The sequence below is a fragment of the Mustela lutreola genome, chromosome 4 (genome assembly GCF_030435805.1).
Source record: "Mustela lutreola isolate mMusLut2 chromosome 4, mMusLut2.pri, whole genome shotgun sequence".
NCBI classification, from domain to species: Eukaryota; Metazoa; Chordata; class Mammalia; order Carnivora; family Mustelidae; genus Mustela; species Mustela lutreola.
The window spans coordinates 51795151-51820807 of NC_081293.1; the positions used below are offsets into that span (position 1 = coordinate 51795151).

Consider the following 25657-nt stretch of genomic DNA (forward strand, 5'->3'; position numbering starts at 1 on the left):
ATCCTGGCACATTAAACTATCTCCAAACTCAGTTTCTCCTTATTGCATATGAGTTATTATCAAAAACCTTTGAACCGAGGAATTTGAGTATAAAAGACAAACTATATCCTACTCCGTGAGTCAAGGGCTTCCCTACATTCACAGCTGGAGATGCTTAGGTTTCCTAAAGGTGAGGCTGCTTTAGATCTTAAAACAAAGCATAAACAGTAAGAGACAAAAGAGTAAACCTCATCATTTTATCACCTTGAGTGTCCAAATGCCAACGTTCCAACTCAGTGAGACACTGATGACCGCAGAGGGAATATAGTGAGGAGAAATGAGGACCATCCCTTAAATGCTATGCTATGCTGAAACCTTGAGGTTGACACCACTGAGAGAGGGGCAAGGGAAATAAGCTTAACATTTAAAAAATCAAAGATGCTAGGTGGTCTGCAAGGCAGCAACTATAATGCTACATGGTCGCTTAAAGTCAAAAGGCAGCAAACCCTGCTGAGGTCCTTTACACACTTTCTAGGCATGATGTTTACCATTTTGTTTTGTTTTGTTTTAAATAAGCTCTAAACAAGAACCTGAGCTTTTCAGAAATATGTATCGCTTATTCAAATTACAGTCATAGGAAAAAAAAAAAAAGAAGAAGAAGGAAAAAAACCCTGTTCGAAGAACTAGGCTCTACCAAAAACATTTTGAATAAGAAAATGAAGGTCATACTGGATCTTGTTTTACCTTAGAGAAGTATCCAACCAGATGACAGCCCTTTTCATCATTTTTTGTAAGGACATAAAAAAGGAATGGCTCGACATCATAATACAATGTTTTGTGGTCCAGGAAGAGCTTGGCTAACAAGCAAAGGTTTTGGCAATAAATTTTGCTCATATTCCCATCAACCTAGCAAAGAGAAACAGACAACATTATTTAACATAAAAATACCGCTCAATATAAAATTATTTTTACATGGTATTTTGGGAAGTATACAATTCTATTTCCAAATCCCAAACTGAAAGATTGAACTACCCCATTAAACAAGTATAAAGTGAACCAAAAAACTGCTGTCACTTGGCAAATAAGAATTCCACTTTTTCTCTTAAATTAGGGTCAATTCCAGTTAGCTTCAATCTCTTTAAGCTACCTGAAGAAAGCCGAAACCACTAATGAAAGAGTCATTCTTATTTGCAATTTACTACAAGTAAAAAAACGATCAGGCATGTCTTCTCTGTTTGAACCAAGTAAGTCTGAATTAAAGAAATGTAAACACAGCAAAATACTGCTCAAGTAAGTTAAACTTTATGTTGTTTTCAAAAGGACTTCATGTAAAAATAAAATAAATGAACAGTATTATTCTGATTCCTCAGAAGTGTAGATTAGCAAAAGCAGATTCCATTTTGGTTTTATCCCAAGCATCATTTTAAATATAATTGGAAGAGATAAAATTTCTATGTTGGGAATACTTACAGAGAAAGTGAGATGAATTTCAACCTACAATAAGTACCATGATTACAGTCTACTTTTCTTCAAAATAAAAGAATCAAGCTGTGATACTGATGGTTATAGACAGGAGGCTAGGCACAGATGCCAATTTCTTTGATCAAATGTAGTTACTTGTTGAAAACCAAAAGCACAGCAGATTCAAGAATTTCTCTAGCACTATTCTTAGGGGAAATGGATATTTGCTAACCAGAGCTCTGTAACAATGAACTTGACCATTCTCCAGTCTCCTGTGGACCATACAGGTTCTCATATTGCACAAATTATTTTTAGACTTCATATAACTATTTCCCTTGGATGAAACCTAGGTCCCACGCATAGCAACAAAATCAAATATGGGCAACAGACACTGAGGATACAATTCTCTCTTTAATTAAAGGAAGTTTTTATGTATTTGAGAGTATGGTCCTTTCAGAAATGATAATACATTACAAAAAGGAAATGTTGGTGTTGATGAACCAGAAAAACAGAGGACGATGCTGAAGCAAACTCTTATCAGCTGTGTAAGGTCTAATACGCATGCTTTCAAGAGGGATAAAGACAGGAAATTATTAATTTATGATTATACTTCATTTACTGTAAAGGTTACTTAGGAAACTGCTAAAAGAAAAGTTTCCTACATGCTGTCCTCTAAGTTTTGATTTGGATTCTGGAATAGTGACCTTGGCATAGATAAATCCAATTCCTTCAAATATTTTTATGCATAAATTTTACTAATTTGTTTTTCACTTTTCCCCCTCTGATCTTGGTGATGGTTCAAAATCACCTGTCTAGAAACAGCAGACCCTTGTTACCAGACTATCAAGACTGACTCCTTTATCCCCAAGAAGACTCTCCCAGGATTCATGAGAGCTTAAACCCCACAAGCAGGTTCATGCTGATTTACTTCATGGTTACTTAAAGGCAACGATGTGTTTTGTCTTTTGGGAAACAAAGAGACAGTGATTTTCATTTCATTCTGGTTTCATGAAAGGATCCAAGGCATGAAGGAAGGAGCCAATAAGAAAGTTGATCTTTTGACATTAGCTAAGCCTCAAATGAGAACAGCTCTGCTGTCTCACCTGGTTGGGGCTGACTGAGTAACATTCTGAAATGAACTAAATGGCTCGCATTCAGCTTTTCCTTCAGCCCAGGGGGCCTCAATGGGAGTAATTTTGCCTCCTCAGCGACACTGTGTCTGGAGAAACTTTTGCTTGTTACAGCTGGAAGCAATGTGATACCACCGGCACGGAGTGGGCGGAGGCTAGGGATGCTGCTGAGCGGCCTGCCACGCACAGGATGCCCGCTATGCCAGAGATCTATCTAGCCTGAGAGGTGCACGGTGCCCAGGCTGAGAAACCCTGCACCTAACCTTTCGGAAGTACTAATGTATCATTAAATCTTCACAGCAACGATGCCCTTTCCTTCAAGTTTACCAAAAGAGCCTGATACAACCAGGAAGAGGTTCTTAAAAAAACTCCCAAGACACAGCTGGAGTTGCTGTGTTCTCTGACTGGCCTTTGGTAAAGGTGGCGAGCTCTGGCTTGTCTGCGAGAGGTAGCCTCGTCAATGAGAGAAACCTGTGTATGACCCTCCCTTATATTAAATATCATCCAAGATGTTATACACCAGAACTAAAGTGAAATGTGGGGCAGAATAATACATTTCAGTCTGAACAACTCAATAAAGTAAAACTGTATTTTAGAGAAAGAAAAAAAAAAAAAGACATCATGTCTGCTGTGCAAAGAAGGCTTGTTCTGAGCGCCCATGCATGAAAACAATGCACCGAGATGGGTAACAGAGAAGGGAATTAGGCAGGGCAATGGAAGTGCTCAACTGGAGGAACGAGAATAAATGAGAGAATGAAAAATCCCTGAGAAAATGCAAGAATGAAAGGCATGGTCTCCTCAAGGTGTAAATGACACAGCTAAGCTAGATCCTTGAAACTGACAGCAGAACGCGAATGAACAATGAAACGATTATACAGGCGAAGACCTTCCGCTACTCAGTCAGTTCTGAAAACACAGAATGTCTTTAGGAACCTACAATGACAGACACATGGCCACAAGCGGTTCCTGCGAACAGAAGAGTTCTCCAAGGGTGGCTATCTACCCAGATGAGGGAGGCAGTCTCAACATCTGCTGGGGTCTCACCAAAAGGATTATCCACCCTGCCAAGAAATGGATGGAAACACAGGTGGTTGTGTACGGAGGAGATATGTACAGCTGTTCAATTCCCTGGAAGAGTGAGCACCTGCCAGACATTGGCTGGAGCTGCTGAACAAAGCTAATTTCTCCTGCCAAAAAAAGTAGAATTTACAAAGAGCTGAGAAGATCATAAATTCACTGGTGAATATATCTGGTGCAGACAGGGATTTGGGGGAAGACAAAAAAGTTAATGTGATGAAGTAGGAATTCATCGTCAACCTAAAGGGTTGCTCAATATGGTTCAACATTCCAAAACATGGAGATATTTTAAAGAGCAGTTGAATTTGAATGCCAGAATCGAATATACTGTGCACCTTCTAGAAACAAATCAGAACATAATCAACAACTGGGAAGAACTAGGTCTCAAAAGCTGAATTTTTTTATTTACACATGCTTACCTCAAATACTGAAAGGTCTTTCCTTCGGTAAATTTCATTTGCTGGAGGATGAAACCATCCACATTTCTTTGAGTGTCTTAACAAAATATTTTTACTTTTCATATATTTAAGACAGAATTCACACAGGTAAAGCTTTGGTAATCTGTTAAAATTTTAAAATCAAAGAATCTATCAGATTGATTATATTGTTTAGGAAAAAGATATTAAATGTTGTTCAATTTTCTCCAAGTCATTATAAGGTTATACAACAGTATTTGAAAGTAGTAGTTTTGAAAATAGAAAATTAAAAGCCAATAGTAAAGAGATTATACAAAGCTTACATTATTTTTCAATATAATAATATTCGCTGCCATTATTTTGTGAACAAATCATTTGTTTCCTTAGAAATGTTGTACAGAAAAAAAGGTTTTCAGACCTGGAAACGCTACTTGAAAAATCAACAGTAAGGACGGCCTGCTGTCAGGTAAACATGAGTATTTTTCATATTTCAAATGTAATGTCATATTGTCAATAGTATATATGGTCAGTGGCATAACTGTAATCATCTTTTACTCAGAGGGAAGTGAATTCATTATTTTTAAAAACGATCTGTGTGTTTACAAGGCAGAGAAGTCCTAGTATTTGGTTAGCATTTCTGATGGACGAGGTAACATTAAAGTCTTACCATAATTATATATACATATACAAAGCAATAAATGTAAAAAAATAATAATAATAAAAAGATCTTATTTCTACAAATCCCACTGACTCTGATATACAAACTGATTTCTCTCTCATGGTGAGTTTTTCTTCACCTTTAAAATTATAACATTTTAAATGCATGCCTAAACACACTTAAACATACTATTAGTATTGTAAGAAAATGTTTAGAAGCACTTTCTAGGTCTTTGGGGTATAAGGGTAGAACAGTTTGGGGGAAAGTCAGCTAAAGCTCTCAGAGCACATGACTTATGATTACCCATACCAACTGAAGCTCAAAGGTGTTTTTAAAAAGTCGTTCAAGAACACACAGTCAAGTGGTATCAGCTAGAAAGAGAAACCAAGATTCCTGATTCTTACTCTGCCACTTATCTTCTAAAACACCCTCCCCATTTTCTCCAGGGGATGATGGGCCAGACACCCACGCAGTGGAGAAAAGGACAATTATCTACTCCAGAAGAAACTCAAGTTTGTGATTACCAGAAACTTCGTAGGCTAAAACATTTCAGAAGATACTAATAAAATGTATCCTGATGTACCTGAAGGAAGAAATCTGTTCACAAGATACCCATTTTTAGATATATTAGTTCAAGACAATTTCACAGCTAATCTTAGTTCGAGACAAAAGAAAACTCTAGGATAATTATTTTCTCTTCATTTTTAACAAATTAGTCACAAATGGCTCTAAAAGTTAAGACTTGGGGAAGGGTCTCTTAAGGCTACCCACCCCCACCTACTTTCTTTCAATTTTTCCTTCTTCGGCTACATTTCTGTAAAAAACTTGAAAACAAAATGTCAGATATCAGAGATAAAATGAACAGGCCTACTTAGGAAAATAAACAGGGCAATGAGAAGAAACCACCAACCACTTCACAATGGCCAGTGTTTTTTCTCCTTATTTGGTTTCATCCACAAACAACATTTGTCCAATTAACCAGAGAAAGCATGATCTTAGAAGCTCAAAGGCAAAATTTACAATGCCTGTGTGACTAAGGAGTAGAAGGAGTTTACATACGACAGTGAATACTACTATTAAAAGATGCCAGAAAAAGTAATAGTTTTGGAAGCACTTTGACTCAACTATTAAAATTTTGCCCTGAAAATCATCTAATTTCCACTTCAGAACCGAGAATTCCCCTTCCTCAGATATATGACATTCAAACTATATACCTCTGGGCTGTTCCATTACCTTGCATATTCCTGTGGGTAAGGCGAGGAGTACCAGGTTTGGATTTCGTATTTCCCGAATTCTATTACAGAAGGGTACCGGCCACAGTCTTCCACTCCACTTTCACACTCTATTTTCTGTCAGAGAAAAGAAAAGGAAGGAAATCAAGTGAAGAGGATTTCTTCACTTACCTTTTGGTTCTTTCACCAGTGAATTATGAAAACCCAATCAAGAACAGGCACTAATGTTCATGGGGAGTTTTCATGTTGTTGAAAACACATTAGAGGATCTTGTACAATAATCGTCAACTTTGTATAAGGTTCACATATCAACAAACTAAGGGTTTTTTTTAGGGTTAAGAAACAGTATTACCAACACAGGAAATGAGTATAATGTAAATACATACAAATGCCTATTGAACAGAATGAATTTAATGACCTGGTGCAATGCAATAAAACTGAATAAATTAGAAGAAGATCCGGAGGTTATACACCCTCACGGTCTCCTATTCCTCCATGAAGTTAATGGTGATCCCAACTGTAATTATACCATCAACTGTGAAAGTCTGTAGTTTAAAATCCATGTGCTCTTACTCCCTTTACTCCCAAGCAGTAAGCCCCATGAAGTTAAGAAGTCTGCCGGCCTAATACAGACAAGAAACGCTGTTGAGTGCAATGCAGGTGTTACCATATGAAAGGGGGCTTAAAATTTAAAAGCATCTTTCAGATAATGGTCCACTATTCATCACGTCTATCTATGAATGCCAGAAGTAGGCTGAAAATTTGGTAATATTTAATGACTTCAAATCCCAGAAACTGGGGGCATTTCTGACATTTATCTTAGTAAAAGGAAACCAATACAAAGCATACTGATGGGGCAGAATGAGGAATGGAAAATATCCAAGAACTCCTTAAGTGAGAAACCATCAGAAGTAGGTAGCCCAAGTGGCTGCTACTAAAAATGAAGCTCAAGAGCCTACAGAGAGACCCCTCCCCAGACCAAGGAGAGAGTGAGGTGGGGCAGGGAGCTCATCTGTGAAGAGTTTGACACATAAACTGAACTTGGTCTGCTAACGCTACCAAATCCATGCTCCATAATAAATCTGAGCTCGCAAAGTCCAAAAGCCTTACCTGTCACCTGTTTTGGTGACAATAAACTACCTGGAGTTACTCTTCTAAGTGGAATCATTTAAACAAATTACTGGACAATGAAAAGGAAACTGATTATAACTGATCAAACAACACAATATTGTCTTAATCAATGCCAAAGTGCTAAAATTATGAGACATTTTTCATATGGCTGGCCATCTGTGCTGGAAGAACCACTGGTAAATTTAAAAGCGATGCTCTTTTTAACCATTTAAAACTGTTATTTTCTACATTTCCATGAAAATGATCAGACATCTAGTTCCTCAAACTTAGAAGCATTTTTCCAAGTCTGCTTCAACTACTGTTACTCTGGTCTGTTTTTTGAGACCAGCTGAGCCCTTATCAACTTTTGAGAGTGGAGACAACTCTATGAAGTCCCTCTGCTTTTGAAGCTCGAGTCAACAAAAACAATCATGTAACAGTTAAAGGACCACAAGTAGGACTCTGAGGGGAGATTCACTATCAAATCAAAGAAGTAATTTCATAGTCGTCACACATGTAACAATCACAGATTATCCTTGTTACTATATAATGTGGTATCCTGGCCTTACCTCCCAAGAAAGTTCCTGGGCCTGCTTAAAAACATCCAAATCCTCTTCGGTAACGGTATCCTTGTTTCCAATCACATTTATATCTGTATTTTCTTGTTTGATGCTTATTTTGATTTCAGTATCTGTCATTCAAAACCAGCAGAAAGTGCATTCACTGACTTGAATCATAAGTAACCACCATATATTACCAAAATGGCACCAAATTAGCATAGTGGGCAAATAGGGATTTTTTTTTTAAAGCTTTACAAGCTTTTGTATCTAAGCACTGCTCAAAAGATCCGGCAGTACCCTTTCCCTGCTGTACCCAAATTTTTATTTGAATTACCAATGTCATCTTCTTATCGTTCCAACAAATGAGGGAAAGTAAGAGCAATACAAAGCAAAATTGTATTTTTCAACTGAGATTAGACATTGTATCAATGTCTAGTTATGGAATTCCCATTATCCCTTTGAGATTTAAAAAAAAAAAAAACACAAAACACAAAGAACCCCAAAAAGCAAAGAACTACCGCTTTGTCGAAATGACACATTTCTGGTTCTTTTTTGTTTGTTTGTTTTGGTTTTGGTTTATAAAGGGTAGCAAATGTAACGGGCCAATTTGTTAAAATGAAATCATGAACTCCGTTTTCTCCCTACGGTGAATACACACACAGACACACTCACACCCAAAAGCACACTTCACAGAATCACAGATCAGGCTTTGTGGAGAAGGAAGCAGGATGATCTTGGTCATGAGAAAGCAATGGAGCAAAGGGAGCGGAAATGAGGAGCTGGACCCCCCCCTCTGCGGGAAGCACTGACAGCACAGAAACGAGCAGCGCCGCGGCAACACGGCAGGGTACATGGCAGAAGCGCGACAGTGGCTACTCATGCGGGACTACAAAGCCATAAAGCAACACTATGGAGGCATCTGGGGGTCCTAGTGTCACTACAGATGGAAATAAATAATAAAAGGTGGGAGAGTATTAGTTGGAAAAAAAAACATTTTGGAGGTTTAGTCAGCATTAGAAAAAGGTCAAAGTTTCACTGTTTCTGTATGAAAGTGAAGTGAGAACAAGAGAAATAGCTAAGACCTATGTGACAAATAGGAACTGATTGATTTATTCTTTTGGGGGGTTGGGGGAGAAAGGGACGGGACGCAGGTTTGTTTGGAGCTTTGACCTTTTGCTTACCATCATCCTGATCAGGTTTAATCCTTCCGTCTGTCAAGCTCCCCTTCCCTGGTGAGGGGGTCCCCATCTGAGGGGTCACTTTATATTTTAATCTGCCTAGCATCCTGTGCTTTTTAAGGAAAGTTGTTCGCTTGAAGTGAGCAATTGCTTTAAAAATACGTCCTCTAGCCATCCCCCAGCTAGAGGAGGAGGAGTGAGCAATAAACCTACTTCTAATCTCTCTTTTTCCAAAGAAATGGGCTTTAGATTTTGCCGTGGAAGGTAAATCAGTTTTACGACGCATACGTTTGGGTGGTGCATAACTTGGGTGTCCCTTTTCTCGAGACTGTCCCTGAGTGGTATAGATATGAGAGAGTCCGTCAAAGAGTGCCTTCAGCTGGCTGTTCTTAGTCAGACTGCTCAAGGAGGGCACACTGGACTGGCTAGAAGAACTCTGGGGAGAGGTAGAAGAAGTGGAGGTGCTGGACTTTTGTGAACTGGGGCTCTGACCAGAGATGGGGGTTGGGGGCGGAAGTGAAGAAGGTGGAGGTTTTAGCTTTTGTGTGGTACCTGGAGCCAACACATGAGAAGTGCATGACTGTTTCTGAGAGACCTTTTTCCTTGGACGATAGTGCTTTGAAAAGTCTATTATTTCACCTCGTGATCTGCGACCATCAGGTGATGGTGTAAAGAACTTAGTAAGGCCATCAATGAGCCCTTTGGTTTTCTTGTTAACTTTAAGTGTAGAGGCAGAAATGTAGGTGGAGGTGGTGGTGATTTTGGTGGTGGCACCAGGCCGAGTGGGGTCTGTAACAGCCAATCTGCTGCTTGAGTCCTTCCCAGATGCAGCATGACCAGATGAAGGTGTGGTACAGACTTTAGTCTTTTGACCCCTACCAGGTGACCCCCTTCCTGTGAATGCATTCATGGATCCTTCATCACTGGTTACAGACCTAGGCAAAAATTTAGAGAATAGTATCAGCATTCAGTAATAGAATTAGAAAGGTAGCTAAAACAAATTTATAGCAACTAGATGCATTCCATGTGCTTAAACTTAAGAAGTCAAACTGCAACCCTAAGAACGATGTCTGCGTGTGTGTGTCTCCATCTAGGTGTTTCTCTGTTCAAAAGGGGAGCAGCCACTCCCTGTGCATGTTATGATTCTCCCGGGTCCCATCAGGGAGGGACTGGAAGAAGCCACGTGGACCCAGGGCCAATGCAAGTTAAGACAATTTCTGAAGCGACTCAAAGAACATGCAAGGCTTCCCTGATACTTCAATAAAAATGGTACCCCCTGTATGGTCCCAAGTCATTCTGATTTCCTACATCTTTTTAAAAAGTATTAAAGGACGTAAGTCGTTAAGTATGATCTAGAAGTGAAAAAATAAGCTCATCTTATCTCTAGTGAGAAGCAATTTTAACTCAGCTGGAAGACATATAAGTAGAATTCGGGCAGGTTTATAACTTAGTACTTTTTTGTTGTTGTTAAAACATTAAAGATACCCTCTTCCTCTCAGCAGTCTATGCTTAGGATGGTAAGATAACCAGTAATACTCTCTACGTCGAGGAGACAATTAGTTACAGCATAAAATATTGCTGAAAAAAGGACAACAATAGCAAAAACTGAAGAAATGATTAAAGAAAAGCTACAGCGGGTCAGACATGACATGGAGTCTGGTGAAGAAGCAGCACATTTACCATGGTCTTTATCAGATACTTGGCATCAGAATCTCTGTACACTACTTCGACTCATTTGAGGCTGGTTCTGCCCATCCAGCTGTGTGGTCCATAGAGACCAGAGGCCACTCCACTACCACAGCTGCTTAGAGGAGCAGCAGCTGCCTGCCTTCACCTCAGGCTAGGGCTTGGAAAGCTACCCATTTTGCAGCAGAGTTTTATACAATAGAAACATTTGCATGTGAATTATGGCAATGCTGGGGCCCAAGAATGCACTTTAAAAATTATCAATTTAGCTGAAGGCTCATAATGAAGAAATGGAAGCCTGAAAATGATATGATATTGCATTATAAAAATATCTTCATTACAAAGAGGAGAGCACAGGGTGGTGGTGGTCCTGCACATTAACGAACAATTTCCGCAGTCAGCTGCAGCGGATTCTGGTGCAGATCAACGGGGCGAGCTACTGGGCTCATCTGAGGCCGCTCCGCCGCCAGGAGCTCTGCCTGACACCAATGCTACAGCCAAATCAGGTTAACACTGGAGAGCTCTAGTGTCACAGTAAGGGTTACCAATAAACAATCATCCAAGCTAAAATGTTTCCCATTAGAATGCTGCATTTGGACTGTATCTGGAATCGATTGCCCAGAAAGGATAAGATGCTTATAAAGCATGTAAAAAGGAAAACTCCCTAGACTGTCTTAAAAATTCCTAAGCTCAAAGGACAATTTTGGACAAACAAAAAGTTAGGACTGGTGCCAGATGCAATTTTCAGCTGTGTCCTTTGTTTAGAAAGTTTATATCCTAATTTGGTTTTTTTAATTGGGCCCTGAGGATACAGTCCCATTTTGAGAACAATGCTTACACAGGATGAATGCAAAAACATATAATTCTACTTCAAATGATGCTAATATGAAAGATTTTATGCATAAATGTTTCATGTTTGCCTCGAGAAATTAACAAAAGTTCCATTTAAAAATGTCCACCAGTTAAAGGGCTTTCATAAAAAAATAAGAAACAACTCAATAAAGGAACATGCATTTTCTATTTCTCTGCTGGGAGACAGAGGTGCAGGAGAGATGGTTCTTCCGAGAGCAGGTAAGGTAGTGAATGGTTTCAGATAAAATGAGGGGGAAGAGTAGCAAGTAAGACAAGGGATCTGGTGTTTGTTCACAGAGTGCACAGAACATCTATTCATTTCTACAGCACAGTGACCCTTTCACTAAACTTAAAGAGGTGGGCAACAGAACTCCTTTAGATATGCAACCCCCTATTTAATGTTGACAATCAATTCTATAGTGTAAAGGTTTAAAAAAAAAAAAAAACATCGATTTCTTCCCTCATCTTTCCTCGACTTCTCTAAGTAACTCCTGCTAAATGTTCTACTGGGCCTTGATGGCAACTGTATGGCCACAGGCTAGCAGAAACGAGGTTATCACAGTACATGTGCAGGCCACTGCGAACGTGTTATTTCAAATGTATGCCTGCACACATGTGCACATACCAAATGGTTCTGTCGAACTCTGTGTGTGCAAACACGAGGACAGTCATTTACAGGTTTCTCAGAGGCTCCTACTTCATACAAGGGATCTTAAAGGCTGGAATACTAAATTAGCACCAGAGAAGTATTTTTTTTCTAAAATGCTATCTGGAGTGAAAAAGAAAAATGGATCCACTCATAGATGTGAATAAATCCCTCTCTTGTTTTAAAATCTCCATAAAAATATTTATATAATTAAGCCTTTCTGATGTTCAAGCCAGTAATAAAGTAGGCAGAATGATTGTTTCCAATTCTTACATTCTGCTTCCGCCCTGCTGTATCACAGATACTGCCAACAGAAGATCCCCAAATGCCAATTGTAATTAAAAATGTTATTTTCAAAAAATTTCCACAGCCTATGCAGAAGGAGAACTATTCCTCATCCCTTGAGTTTGTAAAATGACACGAAAAAGTTAGTGGAATCTAAGGGGGTTACAATCGCCTATATTTTAAAGCACAACATAAAAGATGTCTTTTGATAAGATCTCAACCTACAACAATCGTTGCTTTAATTTATTTTTCGGTCGTCCAATGGGTTTTGCATATCGTCGTTTTATTTGTGCAGCTTTCTCATGAAGTAGTTTTCTTCCCTTTTTCTTTGGTCTGCAGACTTGGCAAATCCACATCCCTGAATTAATATATATATGAAAAAAATATTTTAATGTTTCATTTTAGGAGAAGATATTAAATATAAACTGCAGCTGAAATAAGCTGCCCAAGGGTGCCTGTATGCAGAACTTTATTCCAGAAGGTAGGTCACTCCCTTGTGTCCACATCCTCCTCAGGAAGCCATCATTAAAGGTCAATTTCCCCGAGAGGTCAAGGTGGTGAGAGCAGAGGGCTGCCTGCCCCTATGTCCAAAGCCTTCTGTGAGGCTTTTTGCAACGTGTCACCAAACCTCCCTCCACCACATAAACACACAGGAAAACCCAGTCCTGTCAGATAATATGTATTCTTTCGATTAGAGGGACACATTTTCAAGTCATTCGGTTTTTGGAGTTTCTGGAAAAAAAAAAAATTTGTTTAATTTCTTTCTGGAAATCTTCCACACTAAAAAAAAAAAAAAAGAAAAGAAAAGAAAAAAAAAAGAAAAAGAAAATATCAGTATAAAAGATAGTTTTTGAATTAAAACAGAATTTTAAGTACTGTGGAGCTGCAATAATTAAAACTATACATCTGGAATAGGGAAATAGGTCATTGGACAAGAATTTTTAGACCAAAACAACGGAAGCCTATAGAAAAGTTTAGCATATCAAAAGGTCGTATTTCAAGTCAGTGGGGAAAGGATGAAATGACTACTCAGTGAAGTAGTGATCGAACAAACAGCCATCTATATGGAAGGAAAAGAATACTTCCTATCCTTTATAAAAATAAATTCTGGGCAGATGACTGTTATGACAAAATTAAATGTTACAAGTATCAGGAAAAATATGTGGATATTTATTTACTTTTAGCATGAATGACATTTAAGACTGAAGCCATAAAGACAAAGATTCATGGATTGGACTACATAAAAATATAAAGGGCTTCTACAAATCAGTAAGAAAAAGGTGAAAACACTAAGAGAAAAATGATTAAGGGTAAAAGCAAGCTTTTTACAAAGATGATATACAAACAGCCAATAATCAAACACAAAATGCTTTCAATCTCACTGCTTAAAGAAAAAAAAAATCATGAAACATCAAAATTTTAAATAACAGCACTGTATTTCATTGAATATGAGACACTAATGACTATACAAACCATCTTTTTTTTTTAATGTGTCTTAGACTGAATGAAATACAGTAATGGTGAGTGTTGGTCAAAAATACAGGAGAACAGGTATTCTCACACACTGGTGGTCAGTCCGAAAACTGATACAATGTTTCATGTACATGGCCTTTGATCCAACAATTCCTCCCCTAGGAATTTATCTTAAGGAAATAATTGTGGATGGAAAAAATTGAAAACATTTGTAATGTCCACCATAGGGGACCGGTTAAGTAAGTTATGGTTTGTTTACACATGGGGTTGCAAAATCAAGTATGTTCAGGAGCCACCCAGGGATAATGCATGTGATTGAAGCAAGTTGGAACACAAGACAAGAAGGAGTGAGATTGGGGCCAGGTGAACATGCGTACTCTACCTACAGGACGCAAATTCAAAATTTTAAGAATGCTGTACCAGCTTGCCCATAACACATTTAGAGGAGTTTAAAATACATGTATGTTGCAGGGCGCCTGGATGGCTCAGTGGGTTAAGCATCTGCCTTTGGCTTGGGTCATGATCCCAGGGTTCTCCGATCGAGCCTTGCATCGGGCTCCCAGCTCAACCAGAAGCCTGCTTCTCCCTTTCCCACTCCCCCTACTTGTGTTCCCTCTCTCGCTGTGTCTCTGTCAAAAAAAATAAATACAATCTTTAAAAAAAAACCCAACATGTACGTTGTCCCAACAAAGCATTACTGCGGCCAGTCACCAGGTGTGTAACCTCTTTGTACTATGGAGTTCTACGCACTCATTAAAAACCGTGTTTAGGAGAACATTTACTGATGTGGGGATGTTAGAATCTTATAAAGATGGAGAAGACGTAAGATTACAAAAACATGTTTAGAATGCCCCATGTCTTTTTTTAAAAAGTGTGTAGTGGGGAGGAATTTCTGCTGATTCTTCTTATTCCTTTCTGTCAATCTGTATTTACTAAATCTTTCACAATAAGAAGTGAATAAATTTTATAAAGAGGCAGTTATTTTTAATGTTTAATATATCATAAAATGAGGAAAAAGAGCTGAGCTAGGCTTACTTACACAACAAACAGAGACAGAAATCCATACACCATATGGATTTATCCAGATAAAATGGTTCAGAGGCTCATGTTCAAATTATCGACTAAGGGCCAAGAAACGTGGGATGCCTCCAGTAGTAGGACTTTGGAGACACCATTACAACATTATGGAATCTCACCTCTGAACATGGTACTGAATAATACAGAGAATGTTCTGAATTTCTGACCTACCTAACCTATTCTAATAAGGGAATGGTTGTGGGAGAGGAAGGCTCTTCTTTATCCCTGTGTCCGAATTAGTCTTTATTATATACATTACCTGCAAACTAAATGCTTTTACACTCCTCTGTTCACAGGCTGTGCCAAACCCACAGGAATAAGGCGGGTAGGAGGGGCAAAGAAACGCTTACGGAACCTGCAGATCTCTGAGCTGGACAAGGCTAATGTGTATGTAATAAAACACATTTTAACTATGGTTTAAAAGTTCACCTTTTGGCATTCTGGAAAGTGGGGGGTCACAGCACTCCATATGGAATCCTCTATCACAGGAGTCACAAAAAAGCATATTATCCTGTAAGATAACATAGTAGAAAGTAATTGAGACTGAAAAAGCTGTAAAAAGCCACAAACTCTCATCTTAGCCCATGAATAATAACAAAATATAATGAAGGGGTAGCATGATCCCTGCTGAAATCTGACATCACATGTGTTTAAAACTCTAAAAAGAAAACAGCAACAGCCTACAAAAACGAAACACCTTAACACTGAAAGCTTGCCCTTTACCTGGGGATGGACCGCGGTGCGCCCTACTTACTGCATTTTTGCCTTGGATCCTACATGCGCTGCACGTCTTGCACTCGATGCACTGCCACCTTAAGGCCTTGACGTTTGTTGTTAATTCAGGACAAAATTTCAAGCACGATGGGTGTCCTAGAAGAATAAAAAGCAAATTACTTTACGGAAATGTGGCTTTAGATTTTTTCAATTCTCACTCCGTCATACTTAGTAAAGAGGGATAATGTTGGCTGAAGACTTAAAGAACTGGAAAATACAAAAAGATCAGAGAATCTGAATTGTACTTCCCTTTCTGCCTTTTTCTACCCCTGACTACAGAAATGTTTCCCTAAGAGAAATCTGAGAATTGTATACCCGTTCCCATCAGATGTCTTGGAGAACTTGGAGATAACATACGCTCTGATCACATTCTCATTCCTGTCCCTTCGGTTCATCTCCTTCCCTGGCCCTCCTCAGCAACCAAAAACTTTAACAAAAACTCCCTGGTTTGCTGAACTGTGAGGAGGATGTGAAGTTCAAGTGATTCCTGCTCTGTGTAATGAAATCATAGAACTTACAATGACAGCTAAAGAAAATGGGGGGTAGGGACCTGCTTAACAATATTATTACAAATGCAAAAAAAAAAAAAAAATTATACAGAGAGTATCCCATTGCTGGGATATACACAGACCATACTGTTGTCGTCTTGCCCCTGGGTCCCTGAATTTAAATTTTGCAAGTAGAAGCAAAAATTATGAATCTGAGATTTAAGAGGTTAGAAGATCCAGGTCAAAAAGAATATGACAAGAAGCAACACCCATTGCAGGTTTCCCACATTCTTCTGCGTGTCCAGCTTTTTCACACTATTTTGGGCACACTTAACATCTAGCTTTGCTCACAACACAGAGGGAAAGTGGATACCCTGAGGGGCAATACCATTCAAGGAAGCCACCCAGGCTACCCTCAGTCATAGATTCCTCCAAAAGGCTTAGGGAGTGTGAGCCTACACTCTCTGGAAGACAGTTCAGTTTAAAATGTGATGGTCTTTTTATCACCCAAACCTGAGATCTCTCTAAACTTGATTTTATTTTTCTAAATCTGGTCTTAAAATAGTAAGAACATTAGTAAATCCCATGTGAAAGAACTTATAACCAAGCTGCAAAAGAAACCTGAGGGTAATAAAAAAAGCAGATTCTGCAATTTCAAAACTGTTTTATAATTTCCTGACTTTGGCAGGCTCATTGTTTAAATATGTATTTTGGGTCGCTGCCAAAAAGGTCCTCCTCCCTAAAGCTTAACAGGTGCTTCATAAAATTCCACCCACTAGGAGATTGGGCTTTTTGAAGTAAAAACATTCAAAATCAATCATCAATACCGTTAATAAAAGCACACTATTTCTGAGTTAAAAAAACATATATATTCCAAACATCTGTATGTAAGATGTTGAGGAAATAAAATGTTGTCATAGGATTACAACCTCAGGACGCAGAGACACCCAGGCAGATGCATTTAACCTATGACACCATTTCTTTTTATAAGGGCTCCTCTCATTCAAATGAGTAGCACAGGGGGAGGAAGTTGAAATATATAAAAATGGCATCAATCACTTCTTTCTGCTCAGGAACAGCAAACAAAGACAGCTTGCTGGTCTACTTTAAGAAGTATACTCTGAATGGGGAGGGGAGAGATCTACTTTGATCAGGGTTCCCCCCTCCTTATATATAGCTGGGAGGGGGGCAAGAACTCAAGTTTTAAAGAACAGCAATTTAAATTCCACCCTTAAAATAGGTCCCATCAGCTTAAAAGTATACCATTTACTTCTCTTTTCCCCCTTTTTATTACTTCCTGTAAGTCATACATCACTAGCACATATGACCTCAATTTCATGCACTAAAGTTTTCTCTACATTTAAATCTGCTTTTGTACTTTGTAGTTTAGTGTTCAGTAACTAAGGTAATTCACATCTTATTATAATTTACTATTTATTCTCACGGAGATCCGATGGAAAATACTTTTTAATGATTACACATTTTGAAAATTAATGATTTTAGCCACTGTCCATCAAGAGCAACAAAAATTCTTCCTCTTTTTGCTTTCTCTCACTTTAAGCAATATTGTATCTCAAAACTATCATTTAAGTTACCCTGTCATCTAGAATCTTGAGCCTATCTTTCCTTTAGGCAGCAATCTTACCTTTATTTAGCTCAAGAGAATTGGCCATAGATCCCTTCTAGCTCTAAATGTCCATGATTCTATAAAGATGCTGAGGGATGAAGAAACATTTCCACTTTATTTTCTCATGCCCCTTTAAATTAACACAAAAGACTGAGTCTTTTCTTTTCTTTTTTTTTGGTAACTGAGTCTTGATATATCATTACACAATTACAGTAGTTCAAAAAGGACAAAATTGCTACTGATAATGAAATTCCTTACCTCCCATTTAACCATTCCATAAACTCAACAATTCCCTCTAAAATGTAGGATATTGCTCTGCTGACAATTCACAGTTGTTTGTCTTTCTGGACTTTATTCTACTTTTGTGATGCGCAGTTTATGAGATCTGAGAGCATAATATGTATTTATTCATTCATTCATTCTTATTACAAACATATATGAAGCACTAGTCGCTTACAGTAGTTTTATCTAGCAAAACCAAAGGAATACTGTTTAAAATTAAACAAGTACCAATGAAACCACAAACCAGTAAAAATAATTTTTGGAGTAAGTACTATGGGAGAAAAAAACATGGGCTCTGTAGTAGACAGCATAATGGCCCTCAAAGATGTCTACGCCATAATCCCTGTAACCTGTACCTATCGTACCTGACACGGTAAATGGAACTTTGCAGGTGACTAAGGGTACGGGTCTTAAGACGAAATTATGGGGGGTTATCTGGATAGGGACAATCTAATGATGAGTACTTAAAAGCAGAGAATCTTTTCCAGCTGGGTTAGTAAAATGAGATGAAAAGGGGAGGATATAAAAGGCTCCACCCAGCTTTGCTAGCTTTGAAGATGGAAGAAAGGGGAAACCAGAAGCCAAGAAATATGAGTGGCCTTTAGAAGCAGGGAATGCCACTTACCTAACAGCCAGCAAGAAAATGGGGATCTTGGCACGGCTAACTCATACTCAGTGGAGCTTTAGGGTTGTCAGGCTGGCTCAGTTGGTGAGGAGTAAGACTCTTGGTCATAGGGATTTGAGTTTGAGCCCCACATTGGGGAGAGAGTTTACTTTAAAAATAAATAAATAAAATCTTAAAAAAACAAAAACTGAGAGCTTTGCCATTAAGGTCAAAAGTAAGACAAGAATGTCTACTCTCACCACTTTTATTCAACAGAGTACTGCAAGTCCTAGCTGCAGCAATCAGACAAGAAAAAAGAATCAAAGCACCCAAATTGGTAAAGAAAAAGTAAAGCTTTGACTGTTTGTAGATGACATGATAGTCTATACAGAAAACCCAAAGACTCCACCATAAAATTATTAGCACTAATAAATGAATTCAGTAAAGCCACAGGATATAAAAATCAATCTACAGAAATCTGTTGTGTTTATACCCACCAATAATAAAGCAGCAGAAAGAGAATTTAAGAAAATAATCCCATTTGTAACTGAACCAAAAATAAACTTAACCAAGGAGGTGAAAGACCTAAACTCTGAAAACTATAAAACACTGACGAGAAAACTTCAAGACAATGTAAAGAAATGGAAAGACATTCCATATGCATGGGCTGGAAGAACAATTATTGTTCATTAAATCCACAGATTTAATGCAATTCCTATCAAAATACCAATAGTATTTTTCCCAGAACCAGAACAAACAATCCTAAAATTTGTATGGAACCACAAAAGATCCTAAATGGCCAAAGCAATCTTGTAAAAGAAAAACAAACCTGGAGGTATCACAATTCCAGATTTCAAGTTATACTACAAAGCTGCAGTAACCAAAACATGATGGTACTGGCACAAAAACAGACATGCAGATCAATGGAAGAGAATAAAAAGCAGAGAAACAAATCCACAATTATAGCGGTCAATTAATCACTGACAAAGGAGGCAACAACATGCAATAGGAAAAAGAGTCTCTTCAACAAATGGTGTTGGGAAAACTAAACAGCTCCATGCAAAAGAATAAACCTCGTCTACTTTCTTACACCACTGATAGAAACACACTCAAAATGGATTAAGGACCTAAATGTGAGGCCTGAAACCATACAAATCCTAGAAGAAAGCACAGGCAGTACCTTCTCTGACACTGGCTGTAGCAACTTTTTTTCTAGATATGTCTCCTGAGGCAAGGGAAAAAAAAGCAACAATAAACCATTGGGACTAAATGAAAATAGAAAGCTCTTGCACAGTGAAGGAAAACAATCAACAGAACTAAAAGACAAGCTACTGAATGGGAGAAAATATTTGCAAATGACACATCAGATAAAGCATCAGTGTTCAAAACATATAAAGAACTTATAAAACTCAACACCCAAAAAATAAATAATCCAATTAAAAAATGGGCAGAAGACATGAACAGATGTTTCTCCAAAGACAACACAGAGACAGCCAACAGATACATGAAAAGATACTCATCATTTCTCAGGGAAATGCAAACCAAAACTACAATGAGGTATCACTTCACACCAGGTGGAATGGCTAAAATCAAAAACGCAAGAAACAACAAGTACTGGTGAAGATGTGGAGAAAAAGGAATCCTTGTGCACTGTTGGTGGGAATGCAAACTAGTGCCACCACTGTGGAAAACAGTATGGAAGTTCTTCAATAGAATTACTGTATGATCCAATAATTGCACTATTGGGTATTTACCCGAAGAATCAAAAACACTAATTCAAAAGGATATATGCACCCTGACTTTATAGGAGCATTATTTATAATAGCCAAATTATGGAAGCAGCCCAACTGTCCACTGACAGATGAATGGATAAAGATATATGTGTGTGTGCGCGCACATGTGTGTGTATGTGGAGTGGAGTCTTATACCATTAAAAAAAGAATGAAATCTTGCCATTTGCAGTGACATGGATGGATCTAGAGAGTGTAATGCTAAGTGAAATAAGTCAGTCAGAGAAAGACAAGTAACATATGATTTCATTCATATGCAGAATTTAAGAAAGAAAGGAGAAAGACGACAGACAAGCCAAAAAAACAGACTCTTAACTACATAGAGAACAAACAGATGGTTACCAGAGAGGATGTGGGTGGGAGGTGGGTAATAGGTGAGGGGGATTAAGAGTACATTAACCTTGATAGAACACCGAGTAACAGAATTGTTCACTCACTATACTGTACACCTGAAACTAACATAACACTGTAAATTAAAATTTAAATATATATATATACACAAATATAATAAAAAATAGGAATATGTATATATTTTTAAATATATTAAACACACACACACAAACATGTAACAGTCACATGAGCTTCATGGTGAAAGAGCCTAAGTGTATGAGGGAAGGTGATACAGAGAGCCTCTGGTGACTGATCCTGAGTTGAGAAGCACATTCGTAGCAGAATCAGGGAAGAAATCCAGACAGGGTTCCTGAGAAGCAGCAGGGTAAATTCTTTGCACATTTTTAAATTTACCTCTATTGGATTAGATCCCATTTTATCTATCTTGTGTGTGTGTATGTGTGTGTGTGTGTGTGTGTGTTTTAATGTCTGGAATCATTATCTTGAAAAGTAACTTGGCTATCCTTATAAGGAGATGACTTTCTGAAATACACACACACACACACACACACACACACACACGTGTTTGTTTAAAAGGAAGGGAAGGGGAGGGAAGGAAAGGAGGGAAGGAGGGAAGAAGGGAGAAGGGAGAAAGCAAGCAAGAAATCCAAGCAAGCAAGCAAACAAGAGAAAAAGAAAATGGGGTTCTTGGTCATACAAACACAAGAAAGTGAGTTCTGTTGACAACCTTGTGGTAATTTATTACAGCAGCAATGGAAAATTAATAAACGCTCTTGACAACGGGTCCCTAGGACTGGCTATCTGACCAACCATCTGTCCATCTAAGATGCAGTAAGGAAAAGGACAAACATTTCAGATCATATAGTCTAGCAGGAAAGAGACACATTAAATAAGAATTAGAATTAACATGTGACAAAGAGTGGTTCAGAGATATGGATGAATCTAGCATGACGTTTGAGGAATGGCTTCCTACAGAAACCCATAGGATGAGTGGCATTACATGGGAAAAGGTGGGAGAAGCTGGCGTGTGCTGAGGGACAGGGGGCCATGGCACACTCACAGAGGGAAGGTGCACTATAACCAGTGTGTGCACAATATTGGGGGGGTGTCATGATGCAGAACATGGTTAACAGGAGCCCAACCAGAAGACGGTTCAAGGGCTATATTAAAGAATTTTGATTTTTTTCCTAAGGGTTAATTGGTCGTGACTAAAATAGATCTGGGAATAGATTTTGAAGTTTAAAAAAATTCACTTAGCCTATCGCACGGAAAATGGTTAAGGGGAAAGAGAATCAAGATTAGATTTAAGTTACTGTAATAGGTCTGAGTGGTTCTGGTGGGAATGTATGGATATACTGAGGATGTGGGATACAGATTCGGACACACAATCAATATGGGAATAGGACAGAGGACGGCTTGTGGAATCAGTGGCCAGTGGGGTGCCATTTGCTAAAATGGGAAATCCCTAAGGAGAAGAAAGAGGTTAGTTTGCTAAGATTTCTACTGTTACTGCTGTGTTTGTGGTTTTGGGGTAATAGGGGCACTGCAAGGTTCACAGGCTGTTTGGGATCCCTAACTCTAAGAAGCCTATAGGGCGTCCAAGTGGAGAAATTCTGAAGGCATTTCTATCTAAGCGTCTGGAGCTCAGGGGAAGCTATGAGGCAAAGAGTAAGAAACACAGGGCTAAGAACAGAAGCCTGAAGAAACATTTAAGGGATGGAACGAGACAAAGGAGCAAACAAAAATGTATATGAAAGGAAGTGGTGACAGACCACACAGAGAATATGGATCGTGGAAGCCAGAGGAAAAGAACAGTTAAGGAAAAAGATTTTCAACAGACCAAACAGGGCTGAAGACTATCTGGTGTGAACAGAAAGATGTACACTAGAGTCTGATACGGACTGAAAAGTGACCTCTAGATTTTGGTACACACACACCACAGGTATTCCCGACCCGCATGATTTCAGGGAATAAAAGGCCGGACGCAAGGTTTCTGCTTCCTGTTTCTCCACTTGGTCAGTCCAGCTGTGGGCTTGTGGAATCAGGGGCTCACAACCTACGAACTCCTCTTCAGATTCCATCTTTAGGTTTCTCTCTGGTCAAGGGTCTCCCTCCCAACCTAATCAATCATTCAGTCCTCATCTACTCAGGGTGAAGCTGAAAAACCAAGTCTTGAGGCATTTTTCTCATAGTGACTTTAAGAAACTGGCGATTTTTTAAAAAAGATTATTTATTTATTTATTTATTTGACACAGAGAGAGAAAGAGAGAGATCACAAGTAGGCAGAGAGGCAGCCAGGGGGTGGGTGGCAAGCAGGCTCACCACAGAGCAGACCCCCAGGACTCCAAGATCATGACCTGAGCCAAAGGCAGAGGATTTAACCCACTGAGCCACCCAGGCGCTCCAAAACTAGTATTTTTATTTTCATTTTTTTTACATTATTTTTCTTTACTTATCTGTCAGAGAGAGAGAAAGAGAGAGGGAGAGCACTAGAGCAAGCACAAACAGGAGGCGCGGGAGGCAGAGGGAGAAACAGGCTCGCTGCTGAGCAAGGAGCCCAACTCGGGACTCGATCCCAGGACCCCAGGATCATGACCTGAGCAGAAGGCAGACACAACTGCCTTCAGAACTGAACTGTGCTCAGACCAACGGAACCACCCACGAGGTGGCCAAGAAACAAGTGATTTTTTTAAATATACCTATTTATCTGCATACTGCACCTAGCAGCTAGCTGACTCTGGGAGCAGAAGGCAGGCCAGTTTTGTTGCGGGTTGACACATGCATAAAAACAATCCCAGCGGAGACTTCAGGGGTCCTTGAGGGCAGACTGGTATTGGGTGCCACGGTGCCTGCTCCTTCCGCTGTACAAGGGTGTTTTCCTTACCTTCCCAGCTGCATCACAGAAGCCTCTCTTCACCGCCGGTTTCAATGAGCATCCACTTAGAATGATGCTGTAATTTTGAACTGTACACTTATCTTAGATTTGCTAATTTGAAAACACACATGCACACAACTCATCTGTAAGTAAGATTTAACCACCCAGCAATCTGAGCAGCAGACACAAAATTTCATTTGGTATAATATCTAATACTTATGTGAAGCTAATTAAAGATAATTTGGTCTTAATGAGGCAAAGAGAATATAACAGTGTTAATTTCAAAGTAGGCTGATCCATGAAAGTCAAGTAAAATCACTTCCTAGGCCCAACATTTCCAAAGACCTGAATATGACTATCTGATGATTCCCACATTCATATTAGCGGTTAAAATGAATAATCCTTCCCATCTGTGTAATGTTCTATAGTGACTGACGATGCTCCTATCGTGATCTCACTGTATGCTCACAACAGTCCCACGGATGCTTGGGTACAGACGTCAGCCTTCACATTTTAGAGATAAATAAAAACCACAGTTATACAGCCGGCACACAGAAACCTGGAAAACCGTATTTGAGGCTCCATGCACTCTGTACCTCACCTCGTATTTTTACTACCTGCAAACCTGAATTATTTTTTCAAAGGAACTTGCAGCAAGAAAAACATAGTTAAAGAAAATACTGCCCATTTGCAGCACTGAGCCACCTTAAAAATAAAGACATTTCTAATTGGCTTACTTTATGATGTAAGGAGAAGGAAACATTTATTACTCACATCTATGAAATCTAAGCAGAGTTTAAGTGTGACATCACACAAATGGTACTTCAGACGCAGGCGACTGCAAACCAACAGGCACATATGGGAAACACATTTCAGAACGATCCTCCTTATGGGCTGCCATCTATATTTCCTTCTTCTAGTTTTATACTGCTTTGGGCATTTCTTTCACTTAAACTTTTTTCATTAGGGAGTCCTTTGATCATTACAAACAGTTTTGATTCAATCCTAGAATCAATGGACTCTTTGGAGTATGAGATAGTAGCTATTTCCGTAAGGCCAACTAGGGGTACCATCCACTCTGTAATTCCCACTACAGAAACTGGACTGGAACATACATGACAATGGGGCTTGCACCATTATTAGAGGGTACTATGCCAGCCCATTTTATTATTTTTGCCTCCTAATTATCAAGTGTTACAACAGAACGTTGTAACTACAAGAATCCCAACCCGCCCCCACACCCACCTCTCCAAAGAACAACTATATTTGATTTTTATACATCTATTTAGAGAGCAGCATATAAAAGGCTACTCATTGAACTAAATGTCTACAGTGCATCTCCTTGAGGTAGAAACAATAGGTTTTTCTTGACTAAAGTAGCTAGACCCAGGGGTGCGTGGGTGGCTCAGTGGGTTAAAGCCTCTGCCTTTGGCTCAGGTCATGATCCCAGGGTCCTGGGATCGAGCCCCGCAACAGGCTTTCTGCTCAGCAGGAAGCCAGCTTCCTTTCCTCTCTCTCTGCCTGCCTTTCTGCCTACTTGTGATCTCTGTCTGTCAAACAAACAAATAAAATCTTTTAAAAAACAAAATAAAAAAATAAAGTAGCTAGATCCAGACTGGCACAGCACATAGAAGGAAAACACTGAGTGAACCTCAACACTGAGGATTCCCTGGTGGGGTCCAGAGAAACTCTCTTAGCTATTCTCTATTCTAAGCAAAGGGATATGATGCCCCAGGGCTTGAATTTCGGCCATGACCCACACCTTGACTCCAAAGTCTCTGGCTTTTTCTACCTGAAAGGAGGTGGGAGGGGAGAACTGGCTCACAAAATAACTAGCTATATAAGCCTTCTAAGGCAGTATCCTTCGTCCATTCCTCTCCATTTGTTAAAAGGGAAAACATAACATTACACCTACATACCCTGGTAAAATAAGAAACTTTAGGGGAAAAAAATTTCAGTGACCTCCAAGTACAAAGGGGATCAAACTTCTCCTTTGGCAGGTTTTCAATCTGGGAAAGACGAAGGGAGATTGATTACATCAGAAAA

General features: G+C 39.0%; 1 protein-coding gene across 5 annotated transcripts in view; it reads right to left on the minus strand.

The window, feature by feature from the left end:
• Positions 1-25657, minus strand: part of KAT6B (lysine acetyltransferase 6B) — a 188790-nt gene that overhangs the window by 39541 nt on the left and 123592 nt on the right. For 3 of the 5 annotated variants that reach the window (XM_059169836.1, XM_059169835.1, XM_059169834.1), the window contains exons 5-12: positions 15575-15690; positions 15250-15331; positions 12496-12628; positions 8805-9736; positions 7633-7754; positions 5955-6070; positions 4067-4208; positions 724-885 (exon numbers count right to left, since the gene is read on the minus strand). In XM_059169836.1, coding sequence (XP_059025819.1) covers positions 724-885; positions 4067-4208; positions 5955-6070; positions 7633-7754; positions 8805-9736; positions 12496-12628; positions 15250-15331; positions 15575-15690 — 1805 coding nt within the window. The remainder of the gene's footprint in view (positions 1-723; positions 886-4066; positions 4209-5954; positions 6071-7632; positions 7755-8804; positions 9737-12495; positions 12629-15249; positions 15332-15574; positions 15691-25657) is intronic. The other 2 variants (XM_059169837.1, XM_059169838.1) reach the window with 2 other exon arrangements.